The 25793-nt window shown below is 47.5% G+C and overlaps 1 protein-coding gene and 1 pseudogene across 3 annotated transcripts in view; both read left to right on the top strand.

The window, feature by feature from the left end:
* Positions 1-221: 221 nt before the first annotated feature.
* LOC102141571 (E3 ubiquitin-protein ligase TRIM13-like) lies at positions 222-1205 on the top strand (annotated as a pseudogene).
* A 12158-nt stretch (positions 1206-13363) lies between these two features.
* Positions 13364-25793, top strand: part of ATXN1L (ataxin 1 like) — a 39821-nt gene continuing 27391 nt past the window's right edge. The window contains exons 1-3 of one of the 3 annotated variants that reach the window (XM_005592440.4): positions 13364-13462; positions 15343-15404; positions 16935-24662. In XM_005592440.4, the coding sequence (XP_005592497.1) occupies positions 17052-19121 (2070 nt within the window). In that variant the 5' untranslated portion in view covers positions 13364-13462; positions 15343-15404; positions 16935-17051 and the 3' untranslated portion in view covers positions 19122-24662. Of the gene's footprint in view, positions 13463-15342; positions 15405-16931; positions 24663-25793 lie in introns of those variants that run through there. The other 2 variants (XM_005592441.4, XR_006694713.3) reach the window with 2 other exon arrangements.

Genomic DNA, 25793 nt, shown 5'->3' with positions numbered 1-25793 from the left:
TAATGTTAAATCAGTTTTAAAAACTAAAATTGAAACATAAACCTATATATTAATATACCTGTATCTACACACTTGTGTATGTTACATAGAGTTACATATATAGGGACTGAAAGGAGAGACACCACAATTCTTATGTCTAGATCTGGAGATAAATGTGATTGCTTTGCCTGGGAGATGGTAACCCTGCTGAATACATCTGTTGGCAGGGGACAAAGTATGTGATGGAGGGGCTGAAAGATCTCATATGCCCAATTTGTTACAGTCTGTTTGATGATCCTTGAGTTTTGGCTTACTTGTACAACTTTCGGGAAAAAAAATGCTTAGAAGGCGTATGATAGTTAATACTGAGAGTCAACTTAATTGAAGGATACAAAGTATTGATCCTGGGTGTGTCTGTGAGGGTGTTGCCAAAAGAGATTAACATTTGAGTCAGTGGGCTGGGGAAGGCAGACCCACCCTTGATCTGGTGGGCACAGTTTAATCAGCTGCCAGCGAATATAAAGCAGGCACAAAAACGTGAAAAGGAGACATGGGCCTAGCATCCCAGCCTACATCTTTCTGCCAAGCTGGATGCTTCCTGCCCTCAAACATCAGACTCCAAGTTTTTCAGTTTTGGGACTCGGACTGGCTCTCCTTGCTCCTGACTGGCTCTCCTTGCTCCTCAGCTTGCAGACAGCCTATTGTGGGACCTTGTGATCATGTAAGTTAATACTTCATAAACTCTCATATATAAAAACTATTAGTTCTTCCCCTCTAAGAGAACTCTAATACAACGTATTTTAAAGGAGAATGTGCGGAATTCATTGTGGAGACGATCTCCAATCAGTCAAGTGCCCTGGGGTGCTGTCAGGAAACTTCAGCAACTGGAGTCAATAGCCTGCAGGTTAATCACACCCTGAAGGGTTTGAGGAAAATGTAACAAGATCAAGATCTCTTCTAAAATGCCAGTGTGCAAAGGACATCTCGAGTACCTCTCAGCATTCTCTGGCTGACTGACATACAGCTAATCTGTGGAATCCGTGCTACTGGTGGTAACCACACCAAGCATTGTCTTCTGCTCTATTGAAGAACTTTATGCTCAGAAAAGAAATGGCTATGCCTTTGCATCCGTGTTCTAGAGTTTTGAGAACTGGCGTTGGGGAGATGTTCCTTCTCACTTGAATACCATGGAGACTAGCAAGTTACTGATTAAAGTATTTAAGTAAAATATTAAAGATTGAAATAAAGGCCGGGTGCAGTGGCTCACACCTGCAATCCCAGCACTTTGGGAGGTCGAGGCAAGTGGATCACTTGAGGTCAGGAGTTCAAGACCAGCCTGGCCAACATGGTGAAACCTCATCTCTACTAAAAATACAAAAATTAGGTCAGGCTTGGTGGCTCACGCCTATAATCCCAGCACTTTGGGAGGCCGAGGCGGGTGGATCACAAGGTCAGGAGATTGAGACCATCCTGGCAAACACGGTGAAACCTCATCTCTACTAAAAATACAAAAAACAAAATTAGCCGGGCATGGTGGCAGGAGCCTGTAGTCCCAGCTACTCGGGAGGCTGAGGCGGGAGAATGGCGTGAACCCGGGAGGCAGAGCTTGCAGTGAGCCGAGATGGCGCCACTGCACTCCAACGTGGGCAACAGAATGAGACTCCATCTCAAAAAAAAAAATTAGCCAGGCACAGTGGTATGCACCTGTACTACCAGCTACTTGGGAGACTGAGGGAGGAGGATCGCCTGAACCCAGGAGGCGAAGGCTGCAGTGAGCCGAGATTGTGCCACTGCACTCCAGCCTGGGCGACAGAACGAGACTCGGTCTTTAAAAAAAAAAAAAAAAAAAGATTTAATTCAAGTGAATTGGATCCAAAAAATAAAAAATTAAACTTTTTTTTCTTTTTTTTTTTTTTTTTTGAGATGGAGTTTTGCTCTTGTTGCCCGGTCTGGAGTGCAATGGCACAGTCTTAGCTCACTGCAACCTCCACCTCCCGGGTTCAAGCAATTCTCCTGCCTCAGCCTCCCCTTACCTCAGGTGACCCACCCGCCTCCACCTCCCAAAGTGCTGGGATTACAGGCATGAGCCACTGTACGCAGCCTCAAAAAATGAAACTTAAAGTTAGGCAAACCACTGATCCAGAGATCAACAAACTCAACACCGTCTTGCAGGAGCAATGAATGGCCTTAACATTGCTGAAGCTTTCAAAGTCGTGTCAGAACCCGTCATGTGCTGCAACAGACGCAGGAATTCTGGGAGGTAATCAAGAAAACTCCTTTACCTCCCTCTAATTTGCCCACAAGTTCCCTAATGAAGAACTTTGATACCAGTCACTGGGAGGACATAAAACTAGTAGTTCTGCATACATGTTCTTTGCCTCAACACATTGGCACATTCATTAACAAGATTCCCTGGAGCTTGTTCTTGTTTTGTTTTGTTTTGTTTTTTTGAGACGGAGTATCACTCTGTTGCCCAGGCTGGAGTGCAGTGGTGCAATCTTGGCTGCAGTTCAACCTCCGCCTCCCAGGTTCAAGCGATTCTTCTGCCTCACCTTCCCGAATAGCTGATATTACAGGTGTATGACACCGTGTCTGGCCTGTTTATTTATTTTTTGAGCCTCACTCTCAAAATTTTGAGACTCTGCCTCCTAGGTTCAAGCATTTCTCCTGCCTGAGGCTCCCGAGCAGCTGCGGGGACAGGTGTGTGCCACCATGCCCAGCTAGTTTTTGTATTTTTAGTAGAGATAGGGTTTTGCCATGTTGGCCAGAACTCCCGGCCTCAGGCAATCCGCCTGTCTCGGCCTCCAAAAATGCTTGGATTACAGGCGTGAACCACCGTGCCTGGCCGTCTACAAATAATTTAAAATTAGCCTGGCATGGTGGTACATACCTGTGGTCGCAGCTACTCATCAGACTGAGGCAGGAAGATCATCTAAGCCCAGGAGATCGAGGCTGCCATGATCATGCCACCGCACTCCAGCCTGCACAATAAACCAAAACTCTGTTTCAAAAAAAAAAAAAGAAAAGAAAAAATTATATTAAGAAGAAAATCAATCCTGGCTAACACGGTGAAACCCTGTCTCTACTAAAAAATACAAAAAAATTAGCCGGGCGAGCTGGCGGGTGCCTGTAGTCCCAGCTATTCGGGAGGCTGAGGTAGGAGAATGGTGTAAACCCAGGAGGCGGAGCTTGTAGTGAGCTGAGATCCGGCCACTGTACTCCAGCCTGGGTGACAGAGCGAGACTCCGTCTCAAAAAAAAAAAAAAAAAGAAGAAGAAAATAGGCCAGACGTGGTGACTCACGCCTGTAATCCCAGAACTTTGGGAGGCCAAGGTGGGCAGGTCATGAGGTCAGGAGATCGAGACCATCCTGGCTAACATGGTGAAACCCTGTCTCTACTAAAAAAATACAAAAAATTAGCCAGGTGTGGTGGCGGGCACCTGTAGTCCCAGCTACTCAGGAGGCTGAGGCAGGAGAATGCTGTTAGATGAGAAGGAGGCAGAGCTTGCAACGTGAGCCGAGATCGCACCATTGCACCTCCAGCCTGGGCAGCAGAGGGGGACTCCGTCTCAAAAAAAAAAAAGTATTTCTACTTTGTGTTATCAATTGATGACTTAGTCCTGAGGAAATGGTCTTTTCACAAGCCCAGAAAACCTGTGAGCCTCCAAATTACATATGCTGTCTGTGCGCCATACCCTAACAGGTGATGTTTACCATCTAATCATGAATAGACAGAGTTACTCTGTCACTGCAAAACATGCTGACATGAGACTACATTTGGATCTGAGATAAACACAAGGCCCAGTGCTTGAAAGGGAGCGTGGCTAAGTCCAAAGTAGGAAAATGTTCTTTCCACTAGACAGCTCAGGGAAAATAAATTATGGTAATACCAGATTTGTTTCAGATAAATGCTGAGCCACCGTTACACCAACACCAATATCTGCACACATTTATTGTGTACCCAGGTAACAGAACTGTGTTACAAATAGAACTCTGGTGAGATAGCTCAAGATTATTATCTCCTTTCAAAAAAGGAATAAACTTCGGTAAGACAGGGCTAATTTGTTTTATATCAAATCACTAGGGTGCTTCATTTAAATTTCTTCATTTGTAAAAAGAGGGTAATATTTATTTGGATAATATGTGTCCCCAGATTGTCAGGATCAAATAAAAGAACATGTGGACATGCAGTTTAAAATATATACGTATATATATTTTTTTGAGACAGTTTCACTCTGTCATCCAGGCTGCAGTGGTGTGATCTTGGCTCACCACAGCCCCTGCCTCCTGGGTTCAAGCGATCCTCCTGCCTCGGCCTCCAGAGTAGCTGGGATTACGGGCATGCACCACAATGCCTAATTCTTTTTTTTTTCCTACTTTTAGTAGAGATGGGGTTTCTCCATTTTGGCCAGGCTGGTCTCGAACTCCTGACCTCAAATGATCTGCCTGCCTCAGCCTCCCAAAGTGCTGGGATTACAGGTGTGAGCCACCATGCCCGGCCTGCAGTTTAAAATTTACAAGGGCTGTTTATACCATCAATGTCATCCTCATTGTTCATGGTCATAATAATGGATACTAGTGGGTTTGCATAAATGTCATGTGTTTTGGATACTTTCCTTAGGTCTTTATTGTCTAAATAACGCACAAACATCTTTAAGACCTGGCTAAAGAAGCCCAAAAATCAATTTGAAAGTCTGAGCGACAGCTACGTTTCTACTAATAGATGATGATAAATCAACAGGGCTGTTAACTGTAGACTCAGGGAACTGCAATTAATTAACATAATGCGGGCCGGGCGCGGTGGCTCAAGCCTGTAATCCCAGCACTTTGGGAGGCCGAGACGGGCGGATCACGAGGTCAGGAGATCGAGACCATCCTGGCTAACACAATGAAACCCCGTCTCCACTAAAAATACAAAAAAATTAGCTGGGCGTGGTGGCCGCGCCTGTAGTCCCAGCTACTCGGGAGGCTGAGGCAGGAGAATGGCGGGAACCCGGGAGGCGGAGCTTGCAGTGAGCCGAGATCGTGCCACTGCACTCCAGCCTGGGCGACAGAGTGAGACTCCGCCTCAAAAAAAAAAAAAAAAAAAATTAACATAATGCAATATTTATTTCACCTGAACCCTTCTCATAAGCAGAGATAATCAGTTTTTTAGTTTATTGAGGGGTTAATGACTCATGTGACCCATGGGAATGAGGAAAGAGCAAAAGGCAACAGAAAACAAATTGAACTTAAGAAAAACAACACGCAGCACTACCCCTGCTCATGGGTGTACTCAGACTTGAGCTGTCACCTGATGGAAGGAATAGCATTGTGTGTGCATGTTTGAAAAAAGGTAAAGGAGCCCTTCCAGAGAAATTTGCCCAGAGGGCTCAAACTCAATAGCTGTTGCACAATTTTTTTTTTTTTTTTTTTTTGAGACGGAGTCTCGCTCTGTCCCCAGGCTGGAGTGCAGTGGCCGCATCTCAGCTCACTGCAAGCTCCGCCTCCCGAGTCTACGCCATTCTCCTGCCTCAGCCTCCCGAGTAGCTGGGACTACAGGCGCCCGCCACCTCACCCGGCTAGTTTTTTTTATTTTTTAGTAGAGACGGGGTTTCACCGTATTAGCCAGGCTGGTCTCGATCTCCTGACCTTGTGATCCGCCCGTCTCGGCCTCCCAAAGTGCTGGGATTACAGGCTTGAGCCACCGCGCCCGGCCCTGTTGCACAATTTAAAAGACTGACTAGATAGAAGTTCTCTGCCTTTGTGGAGAGAAGTCTGGTAATTTGGACTTTTTTTTTTTTTTTTTTTTTCCTGAGACGGAGTCTTGCTCTGTCGCCCAGGCTGGAGTGCAGTGGTAAGATCTTAGCTCACTGCAACCTCCGCCTCCCGGGTTCAAGAGATTCTCCTGCCTTAGCCTCCTGAGTAGCTGGGATTACTGGTGCTCATCACCACACCTGGCTAATTTTTGTATTTTTTAGTAGAGACGGGGTTTCACCGTATTAGCCAGGCTGGTCTCGATCTCCTGACCTTGTGATCCGCCCGTCTCGGCCTCCCAAAGTGCTGGGATTACAGGCTTGAGCCACCGCGCCCGGCCCTGTTGCACAATTTAAAAGACTGACTAGATAGAAGTTCTCTGCCTTTGTGGAGAGAAGTCTGGTAATTTGGACTTTTTTTTTTTTTTTTTTTTCCTGAGACGGAGTCTTGCTCTGTCGCCCAGGCTGGAGTGCAGTGGTAAGATCTTAGCTTACTGCAACCTCCGCCTCCCGGGTTCAAGAGATTCTCCTGCCTTAGCCTCCTGAGTAGCTGGGATTACTGGTGCTCATCACCACACCTGGCTAATTTTTGTATTTTTAGTAGACATGGGGATTTGCCACATTGGTCAGGCTGGTCTTGAACTCCTGACCTCGTGATCCCCCGGCCTTGGCCTCCTAAAGTGCTGGTATTACAGGCGTGAGCCACCACGCCCATCCTGGACATTGTTTTACATTTAAACCTTCAGAAACTTTTTTTAATTTAACCTTTTTATTTTGAGACAATTGTAGATTCACATGTAAGTCACACATTGTAAGAAACAATACAGAGAAATCTGGAGTACCATTTCCTCTATCTTTCCCCAAAAGTGTAGTTGAATATCACAACCAGGATCTCGATGTTGATATGATCAAGATACAGAACAGACTTTGCAAACTTTTTTTTTTTTTTGAGATGGACACTCGCTCTGTCACCCAGGCTGAAGTGCACTGGTACAATCTCGGCTCACTGCAACCTCCGCCTCCCAGGTTCAAGCGACTCTCCTGCCTTAGCCTCTGGAATAGCTGGGATTACAGGTATCTGCCACCACGCCTGGCTAATTTTTCTTTCTTTTTTTTTTTTTTTTGAGACAGAGTTTCGTTCTTGTCATCCAGGCTGGAGTGCAATGGCGTGATGTCGGCTCACTGCAACCTCCACCTCCTGGGTTCAAGCAATTCTCCTGCCTCAGCCACCCGAGTAGCTGAGATTACAGGTGCCCACCGCCACATCGGGCTAAGTTTTGTATTTTTAGTAGAGACGGGGTTTCACCACATTGACCAGGCTGGTCTCAAACTCCTGACCTCAGGCGATCCCACCCGCCTCAACCTCCCAAAGTGCTCGAATTTCAGGCATGAGCCCCTGCGCCTGGCCAATTTTTGTATTTTTAGTAGAGACAGGGTCTCACCATGTTGGCCAGGCTGGTTTCGAACTCCTGGCCTCGAGTGATCTGCCCGCCTTGGCCTTCCAAAGTGCTGGGATTACAGGCACGAGTCACCATGCCCGTCCAGTCTTTGGAAACATTTAAAATGGGTTGATCACTATCATAATTATTACCACATTCTCACAAGTCAGAAACATTCCTTTAAATTCCAAAATTGCTAAGTGAGGTCTTAGGTGATGTATCACCTAGAGGATTGTGCAGTGATCTGAGAGGCAGCTTGCCATGCTGCCTGGAGTATTTACTCACATTTTTCCCAGGAGTTATAGGCGATTTATAACTAGTTGCAAATTAACTACAAAGTTAACTTTGCAGGTAAAGCTGAATATTTCATCACAAGACACAACAGCTCACACGTCATCTTGCTGAGCAAGCTTCCCAGAGAAAGTTATTAGCATTACGAATGGCTCCAGTTTTTCCACACCCAATTTATTCATTCAACAAGCCTCCTGTAGGGAACTTCTGGCCACTCAGCAATAGCCTGAATGCACTTGCTTCTCTGTAGACCAGTTCCTCAGATATGACTCTTACAGTGCAAATAAGGGTTAGTTGTCCTTCACTTTATTCCAGTGGTCAGTCTTTCTACTGTAACCTTTAAGAGTTCTGCAGGAGCCGGGCACGGTGGCTCAAGCCTGTAATCCCAGCCCTTTGGGAGGCCGAGATGGCCGGATCAAGAAGTCAGGAGATCGAGACCATCCTGGCTAACACGGTGAAACCCTGTCTCTACTAAAAAATACAAAAAACTAGCCGGGCAAGGTGGCGGGCACCTGTAGTCCCAACTACTCGGGAGGCTGAGGCAGAAGAATGGCATAAACCCAGGAGGCGGAGCTTGCAGTGAGCTGAGATCCAGCCACTGCACTCCAGCCTGGGCCACAAAGCGAGACTCCGTCTCAAAAAAAAAAAAAAAAAAAAAAAGAGTTCTGTAGGAAGTTTCTGACGAAAACGAAAGTCCCTGGCAAGTGTCTGAAGAAATATACAAGAGATGGAGATCCCCCTTCCCAAAGGAAATAGTAGTCACTTACAGAGAAATTATAAGACCTCCTTCTAAATAAAATATTATGAACTTTCAAGGGAAATCCCTTTTGGAATCTAGCAAGGTCATACAACATTAAAAGCATGTGGAAATGAGGACACAGAATTGTTCAGAGAAGTAGCTAAAACAGAAGCTTGAGAATTGCCTATCTCTCCATTTGGATATCTAGAAAAGCTTTTGAAAAGTAATCTAAAGCCAGGCACGGTGGCTCACCCCTGTAATCTCAGCTCTTTTGGAGGCCGAGGCGGGGATCACCTGAGGTCAGGAGTTCTAGACCAGCCTGACTAACATGGCAACAACCCTGTCTCTATTAAAAATACAAAATTTAGGCCGGGCGCGGTGGCTCAAGCCTGTAATCCCAGCACTTTGGGAGGCTGAGACGGGCGGATCACAAGGTCAAGAGATCGAGACCAGCCTGGCTAATACGGTGAAACCCCATCTCTACTAAAAAAATACAAAAAACTAGCCAGGTGAGGTGGCGGGCGCCTGTAGTCCCAGCTACTCGGGAGGCTGAGGCAGGAGAATGGCGTAGACCCGGGAGGCGGAGCTTGCAGTGAGCTGAGATGCGGCCACTGCACTCCAGCCTGGGCGACAGAGCGAGACTCTGTCTCAAAAAAAAAAAAAAAAATACAAAATTTAGCTGGGCGTGGTGTCAGGCACCTGTAATTCCAGCTACTCGGGAGGCTGAGGCAGGAGAGTCAACTGAACCTGGAAGGTGGAGGTTGCAGTGAGCCAAGATTGCGCCACTGCACTCCAGTCTGGGAGACAGAGTAAGACTCCATCTCAAAAAAAAAAAAAAGTAGGCACCAATATGTTTCTAGAGTATCAGTATAATTTCAATGTATACTTGGGATTTGCTGTTCTTTTTTTTTTGGAAACAGGGTCTCACTCTGTCACTCAGGCTGGAGTGCAGTGGTGCAATCTCAGCTCACTGCAACCTGTGCCTCCTGGGTTCGAGCCATTCTCCTGCCTCAGTCTCCCAAGTAGCTGGGATTCAGGCACCTGCCACAACGCCTGGCTAATTTTTGTATTTTTAGTAGAGAGAGGGTTTCACCCTGTTGGCCAGGCTGGTCTTGAACTCCTGACCTCAAGTGATCCGCCTACCCTGGCCTCACAAAGTGCTGGGATTACAGGCGTGAGCCACCGCGCCTGGCTGGTTTGTTGTTGTCTCTACAATAAGCACCCAAAGATAAAAGTTCCTTTCCTAAAATGACACCTTGACATACTCAAGTATACAAACAGGAAGACATGACAGTATGAAAGACGCCACCTACTCCTCTTGTTATGACACGCATGGTTACCAGTGCTTCTCTCTGGTTTGATCTGCATTGTCAAAAAGAGTTGGGGTAGTTTCCTGAGTTTCCCCGCCGCGTATTACAGGACAAGAAATAACACCAGTGAGAACTAGATAACACAGAGAGCTGGTTTGCAACTCCTGACTGCTCAGGGAGAAAAATAACCCACATAACAGGGTTTTATTTTTGTTTTCCTTCCAACAGAGCAGCTCAAGCTCTCCCATCACAAAAATTCAATCTATATACAACAATGGAATTCAATAGGAATCCAGGGAAAGGGAAGAAGTGGACAAAACAGACTGAAGTTTAACTTTTCATTTTCCAAATACCTCAAATACCTAAAATACATCAAAAACAAAAAATCCTTTACTTTTATCAGTTTTTTGTTTTTGTTTTTGTTTTGAGACAGAGTCTCACTCTGTTGCCTAGGCTGGACTGCAGTGGCGCGATATTGGCTCACCGCAACCTTTGCCCCCCGGTTCAAGTGATTATCCTGCCTCAGCCTCTCAAGAAGCTGGGATTATAGGCACGGGCTACCATGCCCAGCTAATTTTTGTATTTTTAGTAGAGATGGGGTTTCACCAAGTTGGCCAGGCTAGTCTCGAACTCCTGACCTCAGGTGATTCACCTGCTTTGGCCTCCCAAAGTGCTGGGATTACAGGAGTGAGCCATCATACCTGGCCTGGTTTACTGACTATAAATAGCTTAAATAGGGGCATTATCCAGATTCCAGAAAATAATACAGATATTTGGATAAATTAGGTAACTTTTGGTTATTTTTGTGCCATAAATCTAAAAACTTTATTAGTTTACTTATCACTAATATACCTGTCAAACTGTTGCTATGGAGCTTTCTACCATCAAGATATACAACCAAAGAAAAAAGGATTACTCAGAGTAGTAAAGAGTTCTGGAATGGGATACAGCGGAGATATGACCCACCCTTTTGGGACTGCAGTGCCAAACCCGGAAATCACCTGTGTTTCACCAATCAGAACATCCGGTTTTTTATATTTTAATGGACATGCTTTTGTATCACATACGTCATTATGTTAATGGTTGGTAGCCATAAAACTTTTTTTTGCTTACATCTACCTGTATCTACTCTTTCAAATTTGTACAGAAAACCCAGCTCCGCCGGGCGCGGTGGCTCAAGCCTGTAATCCCAGCACTTTGGGAGGCCGAGACGGGCGGATCACGAGGTCAGGAGATCGAGACCATCCTGGCTAACACGGTGAAACCCCGTCTCTACTAAAAAATACAAAAAACTAGCCGGGCAAGGTGGCAGGCGTCTGTAGTCCCAGCTACTCAGGAGGCTGAGACAGGAGAATGGCGTAAACCCGGGAGGCGGAGCTTGCAGTGAGCTGAGATCTGGCCACTGTACTCCAGCCTGGGCGACAGAGCGAGACTCCGTCTCAAAAAAAAAAAAAAAAAAGAAAAAAAAAAAAAAAGAAAAAAAAAAAAAAAGAAAACCCAGCTCCGAGTGTGTATCTTGATCTGGCAGAAACTAGCTATCCTTGAATATGCTTGGATAGTCCAAGGGTTCCTATCTTGACGATTTTAATGCCAGTTTAGTGAGCTAAGAAATGAACTAGAAACCAGAATGCCAGTTAGTGCTAAAACGGACACACTGAGTGACCACAGGACTTCCTTCTTGGCCAAACTGAGAGAAGAGACTGTCATGAACAATATTAATATTAATGAAGCAAAACACTCTGATGATTTAGATGACAGCAGTAACTTCACTATGTTTTTTTTCCATTTGTGGGGTGTGTGTGTGTGTGTGTGTGTGTGTGTGTGTGTGTGTGTGTGGTGCTTGATAATTTTTTATGGCCTTATGTGCTCATCCAGGTGAGAAAACATAATTGAAGTCTAAGGCTTCCCTAGAAAGAATCTTAGAGATCATGCATTGTATCTGTATCTTAACTTACTTTTTTTATTTCTAAGATAATATTCTCCTAAATATTCAAACAATAATATAAGTTCTTTGCCTTTTGACCACCACCCAATTCCACTTTCCTTCCCAAAAATATCCAATGTTAATTAGTTACGTATTCTACTCCTTTTCTGTACAGATACACACAAATACATACAACCCAGGTGGTATGCTCATGCCTGAAATTTCAGCACTTTGGGAGGCCGAGGAGGGAAGATCACTTGAGCACAGGAGTCTAAGACCAGCCTGGGAAACATAGAAAGACCTTGTCTCTACAAGAAATTTCACAAAATTAGCTGGGTATAGTGGTGCATGCCTATCATGGCACCTACCCCAGAGGCTGAGGTGGGAGGACTGCTTGAGTCCTGGAATTTCAGGAGGCAGTGAGCTAAGATGGCACCACTGCACTCTAACCTGGGCAACAGGGTTAAAAAATATATATATATGTACACACACACTAAACTGCAATGATATATCTTTTTTTTTTTTTTTTTTTTTTGAGATGGAGTCTCACTCTATTGCCCAGGCTGGAGTGCAGTGGTGCCATCTCGGCTCACTGCAAGCTCCGCCTCCCGAGTTCACGCCATTCTCCTGCCTCAGCCTCCCGAGTAGCTGGGACTCCCGCTCGCCACCATGCCCGGCTAATTTTCTGTATTTTTAGTAGAGACGGGGTTTCACCGTGTTAGCCAGGCTGGTCTCAATCTCCCGACCTCGAGATCCGCCCGCCTCGGCCTCCCAAAGTGCTGAGATTACAGGCGTGAGCCACCGCGCCCGGCTCGATTTTATTTATTGAACAGAGTTTGCAGAAACTGAAAGTCTTCATTTCGGTGGCCAAAACCGCAATTACTTTTGCACCAACCTATACTTTAAAAACAAAAAGAAACACAGTTGTTATTCAAACATAAATTCAACTGGCGCTCACTTTTGTTTTCACTTAAGTTAAGCAGATGTTCATGTTACTATGAAGTTGACTAGTTAATTTGTAATGAATGGTGACCTAATATTTCACTGAGTAGTCAAGCCCTCTTTCCACTAAACCAAGCTGCTTCTCACTGTACTAAACTCCGGCCTCTCTCTAAACTTTCAGGTGTTCCACTCCTTGTCACCTTCCCCTAGATTCTGAGTGGGGTGCACTCTCTTACCTCCCTCGGGGGCCACTTTTCAACACTTAGAGAGCTCCTATTGCCCTGGCACGGTGGCTCACGCTTGTAATCCCAGCACTTTGGCAGGCCGAGGCGGGCGGATCACCTGAGGTCGGGAGTTCAAGACCAGCCTGACCAACATGGAGAAACCCACAAAAAATTAGCCGGGCGTGGTGGCGCATGCCTGTAATCCCAGCTGCTCAGGAGGCTGAGGTAGGAGAATTGCTTGAACCTGGGAGGCGGAGGTTGGGTGAGCCCAGATTGTGCCATTGCACTCCAGCCTGGGCAACAAGAGCGAAACTCTGTCTCAAAAAAAAAAAAAAAAAAAAAAAAAAGACTTCCTATCTCCACCTGGGTCCCCAAGAGGCATCTCCTTTTCTCCTGAGCCTAGGTCACCTCGGGGTTCCCCGAAGTTCCTCAGAAAAGGCTGCACAAGTCAGGACAAGAAGTCCAGGAAATGGGGGGTCGCCGATGACCACGCCCCAGGGCTGTTTGGGAACCCCCAAAATTTACTGAGGTGGAACGATTGCGGGGTCATTATGGGGTCAGGCTGAGGGGGCCGGGCCCAGACCTATTCACGTGACCCGGTCCCAGGGAGAAGAGTTTGTTCACCCAACAGAGGGAACGCCGAACGCGATGGGAGTGTGGCACCCTCCCTTCCCGGGGAGTCCTGGGCGTTGCTCTCCCACCCCGGCGCGACGCAATCTCTCCGCGCCGGGGGCGGGACGCGCTTGACGCCATCTCTGGGCGCCCGGCTGGGGGGGCGCTGGGTGTGGGGCGGCTCCGGGGCCGGGGATGGCGGCGGCCGCGGTTGCGGCGGCTCCGGGACGAGCTGGTGGATCCCGGGAAGCGCTGTGAAATGGGCTGGTGAGTGTTCCTGGAAGTGGTGGCCGCCGGGGCCAGGCAGGCCTGGGCTCCGTGCTTCGGAGGAAGTGGCCCTCAGGAGCCCGTTGCTCCGCCGGGCCGGGGCCCATGAACCGCGGACAGACGGAGGGGAGAGGCCGCACCTAGACCCCCTTGCGCTTCTCTCTAGCCTGGCCTGAAAGACGGCCTCAGGCCCCGGCGCCCCGGAGGCTGTGTCCCTGAGAGCCAAGGTGTCCGAGTCTGCGGGGCGGGAAGGGCCCCCAAACAAGGAAGCGTCGCCTGCAGGGCCTCGCCCCTGCCCCCTTGGTGAAGGGTGGACCCCCTACTCTCTAAACGCAGAACTCTCGATTTCGAGTCCTACCCTTGTTGGCACAAGGATTGCGGGACCACTGGGAGCCATAACCCTAGTCTCTGACAGGCTTCTCCTTCTCCCTTTCTGTCGGGCGCACCCCTAGCCCGCAGAGAATTTGAGTCTGCACCTGGGTTCAGCCCCTTGATTCCGACCCAGCGTGATGAGGAGCTTGGTTCCGGGCTCTGCTAGCAGCGTTGGCAACTCTCCTAACAGCCTGTTAGCTCGGTTGGGGTCACAAGCTGCGTTTTCCCTTGGAGATCTTCAGTGAGGTTCTCGAGAGGCTGAGGTTTCGGATTCTTAAGTGTGTTTTGCGTTGTGGGAACCTGGCGCACAGGCTTGGCTCTTTGTTGTCCTTTCTGCAGACCTTTTGCCTCTTTCGGTCCTTTTACTAGCCTATGTTTGCTAAACTCTGGGTGACCTGGAGGCAGGTTTTCTTTAAAGTTTTCGTTACAGAAAGCAAGGATCATTTTGGGATTGAAGATGTGACCCCAGTTTCTGTTGGGAATGAAGAAGAAAGCAAACTGCTTTTCAATTACTCAAACTGCTGGTGGAGAAGAGAGGCATCATTTATGCCACTGTGTAATATGTGTGTGTGGAATTAGGAATTTGTCTTCCCACTGTGTTTTCCTATCCTTCCACCTTTTGTGTACACCTGCACCTTGCCAATCTTGAGATGTTGCATTTGGTTTGGGTTGAGGCTTGGCGTGTTCTATAGGACTTGGACAGGATAGTCAGTTTCTCGGAGCACTCACTCATCTGTACTACATTCTCTGTTTTCAGAGGTTAAGGCTCCATTCTTTCACGCTTTGCGTTTCTGGCAAGTGTAGATTCACATATTGATGGTTTAGCGGTAGTTTTGTTTCACCAATGTTAGCCACCTGAGGACCAAGGCAATATTTTCAGTTTATTTCATACCTGATTCAGCACTTGGTATAAAGTTGTCCCTCAGAAAATTTTACATACACACACACACACACACGCTCATTTTTTTTTAACCCTGAAAATCTCTTCATAAGTCTTCCCCTTGCGTGACTCCCCCTTGACCTCTTTTTCTGCCCCAGAAACATAAATAATTGTTCTTTTTCCTCTAGTGCTGCTTTTTCCATTTAAATAACACCACATTTATGTTTTCACAGGCCCAGAATAAAGGGGAAATCCATGGAGTTGATTTTTCCTGCTTACCACTGTTCATATGGGAACAGTGTTAAAGCTTCCATTTTTATTTGCATTTATCTGAAATTTGGATTGGAAGCAAATTTAACCTTTGGGGAACAGGCACAGGTAGATGTTAGGGAAATGATGTTAAGGAAAACCAATGAAATGTGATACATGAAAATTTTTTTTCAGGGATGTCTTCTTACAAGTTGGAACACTAGAGATGTTTTTCTTTCTGTTCAACTGCCTGGGCACTCTGGGTAGATGTACCATTTACCTGTGGGGAAGAAGATGAGGCAAGGACGTGTATACTGTAATGCTTTGGAATTACAGAGGTCAGGCAGCTGCTTACTCCATTCCTGTTTCTATCTTCTAGGCTCCCGAGCCAGCCGGGAGGACACTTACTACAGCTGCTCAGAAGCATCACTGGAAACTCAGGTAATAGCGGCACTTTGAATTCCTTGTTTCAGGAAAATATCTGGGATGTCACAGTGGAAAAACAGAACAGAATATAATATAGAAAGCTCTTTTCAGATCCAAAGAACTGGAACCTGGTTGGAAGAAATAGGCAGCAAAGTTCATGTGTACTGAAGTGTTCAGACCAAAAAGTTGCTTTATAACAATGGACAGAAGCATTTGTAAAAGGTGACAATAAGAGAAAGGGGAAAGAGAACTTTCTTATGAATCATACAGATATGGGGAAAAAAACAGGCATGTTTAGAGGAATGGAACCAGAATTTTATGGAGTGGTGCCTGGAGCAGACCTACAGTGGAGAAAGAGCTATTGGTAAAAGAAAGCGCAAAGAAAAAAGAAAGGGAATGAATAGAGAAGGCAAATTGAAGGTGATCACTGAGAAGAAAAGAAGCCTTTTGAGACTAGGGAACCGGAAGTGTACGTAAGGTCAGAAGAATTTTGTTGTTCTTTGGTGAAGAGGAGAAACAAGTTGACAGCAAACTAGTTTAATCACTCTCACTATATAGAGGCTGAGTTAAAATGTATTATTTCATGGGGCAAAGATGTTAATTTTCATAACCTGGTTAGGGAGCAGAGTTTAAAAACAAAGACACAAGCAGACCTGAAGATTTTGACACCTAGGTCCTTGAGGTACAGATGATATGAGGCAAAGGAGGAAGAGAGTTTTTAGCCAGGCTTGGGATAGTAGTAGGTGAGATCATAACCCAAATTAGGCTACAGAAAGGAAGCAAGGATGAGGTCATGTGTTCAGGAAAGAAGGTGGCACATTCATGTTTGGTAGCAAAAGGAGAAACTTAAGAAAAAGAGCCAGCAGGAGGCTGGGCGCTGTGGCTCACACCCATAATCCCAACACTTTGGGGGGCTGAGGCGGGCAGATCACCCAAGGGCAAGAGTTCAAGACTAGCCTGGCCAACATGTGAAACTCCATCTCTATTAAAAATATAAAGTTAGCTGGGCATGGTGGTGCATGCCTGTAGTCCCAGCTACTCGGGAGGCCGAGGCAGAATTCCTTGAACCTGGGAGGCGGAGGTTGCAGTGAACTGAGATTGCACCATTGCACTCTGGCCTGGGCAACAAAAGCAAAACTCCATGTGTAAAAAAAAAAAAAAAAAAACACACCAAAAGAGCAAGCAGGAAAGACCATGTGTTCAAAGCCCCCTTTGGGAAGAAGGCAGAAAAAAGACAAGGTGCTCATGGCTCATGAGACATATGACTAACTGTGAAGCTGTTGGTCTCTCTGGGCTTGTGGAGCCCACAGGTTATTTGTGCATTGGTAAATGCTTGTCCCTATAGCTCTTTGTGCCTTGTGTTTCTCTCATGTCCCAGGCTGGATGAGTTGGGGGTAGCCTCCTTGTCTGCCCCTTTCTCTTTCCTCCTTATTTTCTAACAGTCTCCTTTGTTACATCTTCCTCCATGGCACAGTTCTTTCTATTTCCTTTGTCTTGGCTCATCCCTAGGTTACTTTTGTTTGCCTCTGATTTGTTCCCTAGCAGATGTGGGCGCCCCAGCCAGAAGCAGAGAGGGGTACAGGGAAGCTACAGAGAAGCCCCTTCTGATGCCCCAGGGAGCAAGCCGACTCCTTCCAGGCTCCAGGAACACCACAAAGCAATATGAAACCTGTTCATGAGAGGAGTCAGGAATGCCTTCCACCAAAGAAACGAGACCTCCCCGTGACCAGCGAGGATATGGGGAGAACTACCAGCTGCTCCGCTAACCACACACCCTCCAGTGATGCTTCTGAATGGTCCCGAGGGGTTGTGGTGGCTGGGCAGAGCCAGGCAGGAACCAGAGTCAGCCTGGGGGGTGATGGAGCTGAGGCCATCACCGGTCTGACAGTGGACCAGTATGGCATGCTGTATAAGGTGGCTGTGCCACCTGCCACCTTCTCACCAACTGGCCTCCCGTCTGTGGTGAATATGAGCCCCTTGCCCCCGACGTTTAATGTAGCGTCTTCACTAATTCAACATCCAGGCATCCACTATCCCCCAATCCACTATGCTCAGCTTCCATCCACCTCACTGCAGTTCATTGGGTCTCCTTATAGCCTTCCCTATGCTGTGCCACCTAATTTCCTACCGAGTCCCCTCCTGTCTCCTTCTGCCAACCTTGCCACCTCTCACCTTCCACACTTTGTGCCATATGCCTCACTTCTGGCAGAAGGAGCCACTCCTCCCCCACAGGCTCCCTCCCCAGCCCACTCATTTAACAAAGCTCCCTCTGCCACCTCCCCACCTGGGCAATTGCCACATCATTCAAGTACTCAGCCGCTGGACCTTGCTCCAGGTCGGATGCCCATTTATTATCAGATGTCCAGGCTACCTGCTGGGTATACTTTGCATGAAACCCCTCCAGCAGGTGCCAGCCCAGTTCTTACCCCTCAGGAGAGCCAGTCTGCTCTGGAAGCAGCTGCTGCAAATGGAGGACAGAGACCACGAGAACGAAATTTAGTAAGACGGGAAAGTGAAGCCCTTGACTCCCCCAACAGCAAGGGTGAAGGCCAGGGACTGGTGCCAGTGGTAGAATGTGTGGTGGATGGACAGTTGTTTTCAGGTTCTCAGACTCCACAGGTGGAGGTAGCGGCACCAGCACACCGGGGGACCCCGGACACCGACCTTGAGGTCCAGCGAGTGGTTGGCGCTTTAGCTTCTCAGGACTATCGTGTGGTGGCAGCTCAGAGGAAAGAGGAACCCAGCCCCCTCAACCTATCCCATCATCCCCCCGACCATCAGGGTGAGGGGCGAGGGTCAGCCAGGAACCCTGCAGAGCTGGCAGAGAAAAATCAAGCCTGTGGGTTCTACCCTCAGTCCCATCAGGAACCAGTAAAACATAGACCTTTACCCAAAGCAATGGTTGTAGCCAATGGCAACCTGGTGCCCACTGGAACTGACTCAGGCCTGCTGCCTGTGGGCTCGGAGATCCTGGTAGCATCAAGTCTGGACGTGCAGGCCAGAGCCACCTTCCCAGACAAAGAGCCAACGCCGCCCCCCATTACCTCCTCCCACTTGCCTTCCCATTTCATGAAAGGCGCCATCATCCAGCTGGCTACGGGAGAGCTGAAGCGGGTGGAGGACCTCCAGACCCAGGATTTTGTGCGCAGTGCCGAAGTGAGTGGGGGGCTGAAGATTGACTCTAGCACGGTCGTGGACATTCAGGAGAGCCAATGGCCTGGATTTGTCATGCTACATTTTGTGGTTGGTGAGCAGCAGAGCAAAGTGAGCATCGAGGTGCCCCCTGAGCACCCCTTCTTTGTATATGGCCAGGGTTGGTCCTCTTGCAGCCCTGGGCGGACGACACAACTCTTCTCTCTGCCCTGCCATCGGCTACAGGTGGGAGATGTCTGCATCTCTATCAGTTTACAGAGCTTGAACAGTAACTCAGTTTCTCAGGCCAGCTGTGCTCCCCCAGGCCAGCTGGGTCCCCCCCGAGCAAGGCCTGAGAGGACCGTCTTGGGACCCAGAGAGCTATGTGACAGTGAGGGGAAGAGCCAGCCGGCAGGAGAGGGCTCCCATGTGGTAGAGCCTTCCCAGCCTGAGCCTGGTGCTCAGGCCTGCTGGCCAACCCCGAGCTTCCAAAGATACGGCATGCAAGGGGAGGAGGCACGGGCTGCGCTGCTCCGTCCCTCTTTCATTCCACAGGAGGTAAAGCTGTCCATTGAAGGGCGTTCCAATGCGGGAAAATGAACCTCTTTCCCAGACCAGGACTGGGGCTTTACCCCAGAGCCTTGCCTCGCCGCCGTGAGCAGGCAGAGGATTTGCACACGCCGAGCAGGGAATGGCTTTCTTGGCAGTGAGATTTGGGGGAAAGGGGAGGCATGAAGTCAGCCTCCCAAGGCAGGATCTGTTGCTCATTACCCCATGGCGTCCTTTCAGGACAACCCCAGAGGGTGTTGTGATGGGGAGCAGCAGGCCTGGGGCAAGGAAGGAAGGGGGTGCACACAGGAGAAGAAACATTCCAAAATCAGGGCCTCCCTGTTCTTTCCTCCCCATCCCTAGCTCCTGCAAGAGAAAGTCCAGGCTTTGGGAGCAGATGGCAGAGGGAGGGAGTAAAGAGAGCCAAAAATGATGATCCACAGCTTATAGTAGCAGTTAAACTGTCAGAAGTTTTTTTTCGTTTTTGTGGTGGAAGGGCAGGAGGCCCCAAGGTTGGAAATAAGAGGGTTCCCACCCAGAACCCTTCTTGTGAGAGATGCGCACTTTAAAGGGTGATTTTGTTCCAGATGTCTGTGGCTGAGTGTGTAGGGGAGGAGCACTCTGATCTACAGGACTCTGCTTGATCCTCTGCTTCATAGCTCTTCCCCATCTCTCCTCACCATTCCGCCTACAAGGCTTCTAGCAGCACGGGGGCCCAGAGGGAGAGCCCCTTCAGGGTTCAGAGTGAAGTACTACCTTGCCAGGGATTAAGTCAGCGGACTTTGGGAGAGAGACTTGATAGCCAGGCTGACTGGGTTCTAGGCAGGGCCTCTGGAAAGGTAGCTCACCTAACAAAGCTCCTCCAATTCAGCATGCCAGACTCACTTTGAAATCTCACAGAATCTTGCTGGTAATGGTGACTTTAGAAAGAATTAGTAGACCCTTTTTTCCCAGGCACTGATCCCCCACCTTTGTCTGTGTTGTGCCTAAGTGCCTGCGCCGCCCCCACCCTCCTGCTGCCCTGACCTCTGCATGGTGTTGTGACCTGGGCCTCATTTGTAGCTGCGCTGCCTTTCCTTGTCTGCAAAGTTGGTTTTGTCCACTCTGACCAAGACCTCTAGTTTTTGGTGGGTAGGGGTCTCTCTGGTTTCCCCTTCAGCTATAATCTCTATTTTTAAAATCTCAAAATCATGTCCCCTCCACTTCCACTGCCAAACAGCTTGGTGGAGAAAGAAGAAGGGAACTATGCCCTGGGCCAGGGCAAATGCATGGCTGGGCAGTGCCCATCATAGCATTTTCACACGTCCCATATGCCCCTCACATCTTGTTCCACTGCTTCTCCTGGCATTCTGGTGTCTCCAATCCATCCCCTCCCACCACCAGTTCTAAGATTCTAGGATAGGCTTGATAACATTTCAATACCTGAATAGATGTCATTTTGTGGTGGTATATTCCTCTGCAAAAAGTATTTTCAATCTTAGTTGCATTTTAACCCCCCCCAGCCCCCGCCAATGTCTTAATCCCACATTTTCTTCACAACTTTTAGCATCAGCTCAGACCGTGGGGTTCCATTGGGTATTGGGAATTAGGCTCCCCCACTAGCTTTCAGGTGGGTGAGTTTTTTTGTTTGTTTTTTGGGGGTCTTTAGACTCTTGAAGGCAACTCAGGGTATTATCCACCCAGCTCTCTGGTTAGACTTCTCCCAGGCTGTGATCCTGGCATGTCCTTTATAAGGTGTACTTGGATTGGCCGAGACCTGGCCTGGCATCAGGAGTCCAAACCTCTGAGGTCTGATGTCTGCTCTGTCAAGGACTTTCGGCAAGTCTCGTGACCTCTGGCTCTTTCACTTCCTCCCCACCTGCCAAATGGGGATAAATAATCTTACCTACCTCCTGGGGGGAGGGGAAGTTCTGAGAATGGAGTCATTCTTAGTGTTCAGGTGCTAAAGGTTGTTCTCCTGGGGGAACAGAGTGACTGAAACTGGCTTGTTTGCTACAAGCCCTACACTCTTTCATTCCTTGAAAGCAGTTGCCTGGTCAGTCAGCTTTTGGGGGTCCATCAAAGGAAGCTGCTGACCTGACCACGAGTGCTTCAGTATCTGGTTTGTATCAGAACCAGACACCAACTTCGTACTGCATTTGGGATCATATCTTTCCCCTTCTCTGTCCCCCATTCTCTGAATGCTGCTTTCTCTGGCTTGTTTCCTACAGTGGGGGCCTGTGGGGTTGAGTCTTGAGGAATCTCCTCAAATGAGAGCCTTGGGAGAAGGCCTCATCTCTGGCTGTTTCATGAGCAACTCATTCCTAGAGTTCATTGTTTGCACGGGTTTCTCACAAGCATCCTTCCTCATAGGAAGGCTCATCAACTGAATTTAGTGACATGTACACAGAAGATGCTCAAGCAGTGTCTGCAAGGACACAAGCTGAGCTTTCTGCTTATGGGGCAAACCTATATCTAACCAGATACAGACCAATTAGTTTAAATCAAATCACACTCCACTTGGGCTACTTGTGACTTTGCAACCTGGTAACTTCCACGGAATTCTGGAAAGAGAAATTCTTGAGGACCCTGGCAGGTTGGGCCCTGACCTTTCTGTTGCTGCTCCTGTTCTGTCTCTTGCTGGTGAAGCAATGCCAGCAGCTCCTGTAATATCACAATATCGTTCCATGCGTATATAACATATTAATACGTGATTTTGCTGAGCTGCAAAGGTATCTTTCATAAACTGTGGTCCCCAGGAAAAGCAGCTCTGTGCTCTAAATCTCGGTCAGAGCTGTGGCCTTCCCCTTGCCTTTAACCTCTAGTTTAGTCTTTTCCTCCAGGCATGAAAAATATGACTAACCTGTGGTGTGTCCATTCTTCCTTATAGGAATTTCCTGAGTTTGCAGGAGACATGAGAGCAGTTTTTAGAGAGTGAGTATTTTAGTGGAAAGTTGTCAACTTTTTAGGAATGAGCAGTTGACGAGGGCCAGAGCCTGTCTCTTGTCAGCAGTAGGACGTTTCCAGCTCTTAGGAATAGAAAGGAGGACTGCTGACTGTCTGGCACTGTATAAAAATGTGTATACCAATTTGGGAATAGGGGAACCCAGTCATGGATGGATAATAAGCCAAGTCTTGAATCATTCCTATCAAGATTAGTACACATGAGGAAGAGGTGGCATGGGGGGAAGGGGATCTAGGAGTTCAGAGCTGAGTGCTTGTACCTGAGGGGAGGGGCCTCAGCCCATCTGGGCTGATCCTTCTATATTCTTGGTCCCAGTTGGTCATACCACCAAGGGCTTTGCTCTGCGCTGCTTTGCCACTGCTGCTGTCCGCTCACTGTCCTGCCTGCTGCCCTCTACAGCTCCCTATCCTCCATGTCTTTGGCCATGTAGATTAAGTCTAGGCGTCCGGTTCATTCTTACCTGTGTTAGGCCACATTATTTTATAGCAAAGTCATGTTGAATAGGGATGGTATGAAATGCTGCTGGTGGACTGGTGAATCCAAAGGGATATGGCTTCAGTGCTGTTGGGAGCCTTTTGGCTCCAAATGTCTGACTATCTTGAGGGAGAAACAAGCAGGTTTCTACTAGTGGTGTCTTCTGTTGTATTAACTTCTTTCCTTTGTGGTATCTTGTATCCTGTTTTAAAAACTAAATGAAGGGAACCACATTAGGGGCCCATGCCAGCATCCCAGTGAAGTTCGTCCAGCTCCAGTTAGGTGGATTCTGGAGTTTGAAGAGGGTTTAAAGTTTGGCTGAAATAGCACCTCAAGTGGGGTTTAGTTTTATTTTTACTGGTGGGCATCATGAGCGATTTAGGGGGAAGCACAGGATGGTGGTGTGGTTTAAACCTGCAGCAAGCAGGCATATTGAAGAGTTGAGTGATCACACTGGAGATGAAGGGTTGGACATGGATTGACTGGGAAAAGGCCTGGGTCCGTTGGAGTAAAGACAACTTTACTTTACTGGTTGATTGAATTGGCCATGGGAAGTTAGGTCACAGTCTTATAAACAAAGTAAATAGGACAGAGACTAAGTTTTAGGGAGACATCTTGGCCTCCTAGGCTAAGTTTACTAAACCACACTGAAGCTACAGTACCTTCCAGATGGGCAAAAGTGTACACTACAGTTGAGGAGCTGAACCTTATTAGGTTGGATGTTGATCAGGAACCTGTTTGCCCTTTGCTGGGAAGCCTTCACCCTCCATCTTCCCTGGGGTAGGGAAGGTCTCCCACATTATGCAATAATAAAATAAGCATCTGGGTCTTTGCAGCTGTCAGTTGCTCTTTCAACTCTAGGATCCATCTTTGGACCAGAAGCCTGGTCTGGGCCTATGATGACACTGGCCCCAGAGATGCTAGAGTCGACTGCACTCTCTCCTTAGCTGCAGACTATGCACAGTGCCTGGGGCGGAAGGAGGAGAGGTGTTGGAGTTTGCCCTGCTGCCTCCCCAGCAGGAACAATAGTCATAAATGCACTTTTCACACTAAAGGTTTCTTTATTAGTTCTCCAGTTAAACCTAGATCCCCCCGGTAGATTGCGAACTCAAAGTCTTTGTGATCCCAAAGCCATTCCACTGCAAATGCCCAGCAGTGAAGATGGCCTCAAATTGGGTTCCTGCCTGCAGTGTGTGTGGCAGCAGCCCATGTGCCTTTACCTATTGTCAAACTTGCAAGCATTTATTTGTCTTTATGACTGTCATGGGGACTGAGGTTCTTCAGAGAGAGAGAGAGTGAGCTGATGACACAGTGGTTTTACACCCACCCCCTGGACAGGGAGTTTGCACGTAGTTGTGAGCTGTGAGTGGTTAGTGCATTGCTGGTATTGCTGAAGGCAGGGTTGATCCCTCACTTGATTGATACTTGCATTCAAGAGAATCTAGATTGTGTTGGGGGAGGGACTGACTGTACTCATGGCTAACTTAAAGTATTAAAATAAGGCTGTCCCCTACAACCTTCTTAGTCACACAGGATCCCTGTAGCCAAAACAGTATATGATCCAGCTGCAGAGAGCAGACTGCTCTCAGCTTGCACAGCACCTTAGGCGAGGGAAGAATATATGGATAGGGAATGGGGTGGAGAAAGGAGGATGGGAATGTTGTCATCCAGGTGGCTTTAGGGTCCTAAGGAGTGGAGAAGGATGGCAATGGGGAGGTCTGGATGGATCTGTGTAGGAGTTCCCTGTAGATAAATTACTGATCCCCCATCTACTATCCCCAGTATGTAATGGCTGAATTAATATGTAATCAACTGCATTGTATCTAAAGCCTTAGAACTAGTCAGGTGCTCCCTCCACCCAATACCATTTCTTACCCTCTAATCCTACCTGATCTTTAACAAAGCATTAATAATTCTAAGGATAATCTCTATTTTGTTGTGCTTTTTTGTAACTGTTTTAAATAAATCAATTTGTACTGTATATTTGTACTTTTGTGAGATCCTTTTTGCTGTTTTACCATTTTAAGTCTCTGTACTTGGCTACACACAGATTGTATTTTTATTGTTAATGCTCTTCTTATGGATACCTGCATTTAACTTGTGGACTATGTAAACACAATATCTATCAATATCTATATATCTATATATCTATCTATATAAACTACTAGCTTTTCCTTTTGGTGTTTGCGCCTTCTTCCTATCCCAGCCTTAGATGGTGGCCATGGGGTGGGGGATAGAAACCTTTGTGGGAGCAGTTGTAATGGAGCACAAATGGTGCCTATATTGTGCGGTGAGCTCAAGGCAGATGGCATGATCTTGTCCTCAAGCATGGTTTCTCCCCTCTGTTGGTGTGGATTTCAGAGACCCAGAAGTCTACCTGAAGACTTAGATTCTAGTGGAATCACAAGGATCTGTAGGCACCTTCACTGCTCGCCTTCTCCCCAATTCTTTACTCAGGAATACTGCCAGAAATTGTTGGAATAAGTCAGCCCCAATCATAGCTACTGCCTAAAATTTAGAAAACTTGCCACTAGTAAGTGGCATTTATGGAACACTTATTATGTGCTACAAAATATCCTAAGTGCTTTCTCTATACGGACAAGCATTTGTTGCTACTATTTCCATTTTGTGGATGGGGAAGCCAAGACATAGAGGTTAAGTACTACTTCCCCAAAGTTACACAGCTAGTAAGTGGCAGGGTACTTCCGAACCCAGAGATGCAACTCCTGAGTTGGTATGAATTCAGAGTTTCTTGTGAAGATTGAGATCATCTACGTAAAGCGCTCAGAATCATCTTTGGCACATAGTGAGGACTCAAGTCATTTTAAAGCATCCCAAGTAGGACTCCAGTATGGAGCTCTGAGAGAAAGGCATTTGGGTCAATTAAGTAGTTTTTTGTTTGTTTGTTTGTTTTTTGAGATAGAGTCTCACTGTGTTGACAGGCTGGAGTGCAGTGGCACAATCTCAGCTCACTGCAGCCTCCACCTTGCGGGTTCAAGTGGTTCTCATCTTCTCGTCCTCAGCCTCCCGAGTAGCTGGGATTGATTACAAGCACGTCAACTAAGTATTTTCTTTTAAATGTATTTTTCAAAACAAATATTTTAGCCTGCCTGGTGAAAGTAACCCTAGTTTGTTAGCTGGGCATGGTGGCGCACACCTGTAGTTCCAGCTGCTCGGGAGGCTGAGGCAGGAGGATCACTTGAGTCCAGGAGTTAGAGGTTACGGTGAGGTACGATCTTGCCACTGTACTTCAGCCTAGGTGACGTAGTGATACCCTTTCTCAAAAAAACAAACCCCAGGCAGGG

This window comes from Macaca fascicularis, chromosome 20 (genome assembly GCF_037993035.2).
Source record: "Macaca fascicularis isolate 582-1 chromosome 20, T2T-MFA8v1.1".
In the NCBI taxonomy this organism is placed as follows: domain Eukaryota; kingdom Metazoa; phylum Chordata; class Mammalia; order Primates; family Cercopithecidae; genus Macaca; species Macaca fascicularis.
The sequence above is the reverse complement of the archived record's forward strand: the minus strand, read 5'-3'. Positions and strand labels throughout refer to the sequence as shown.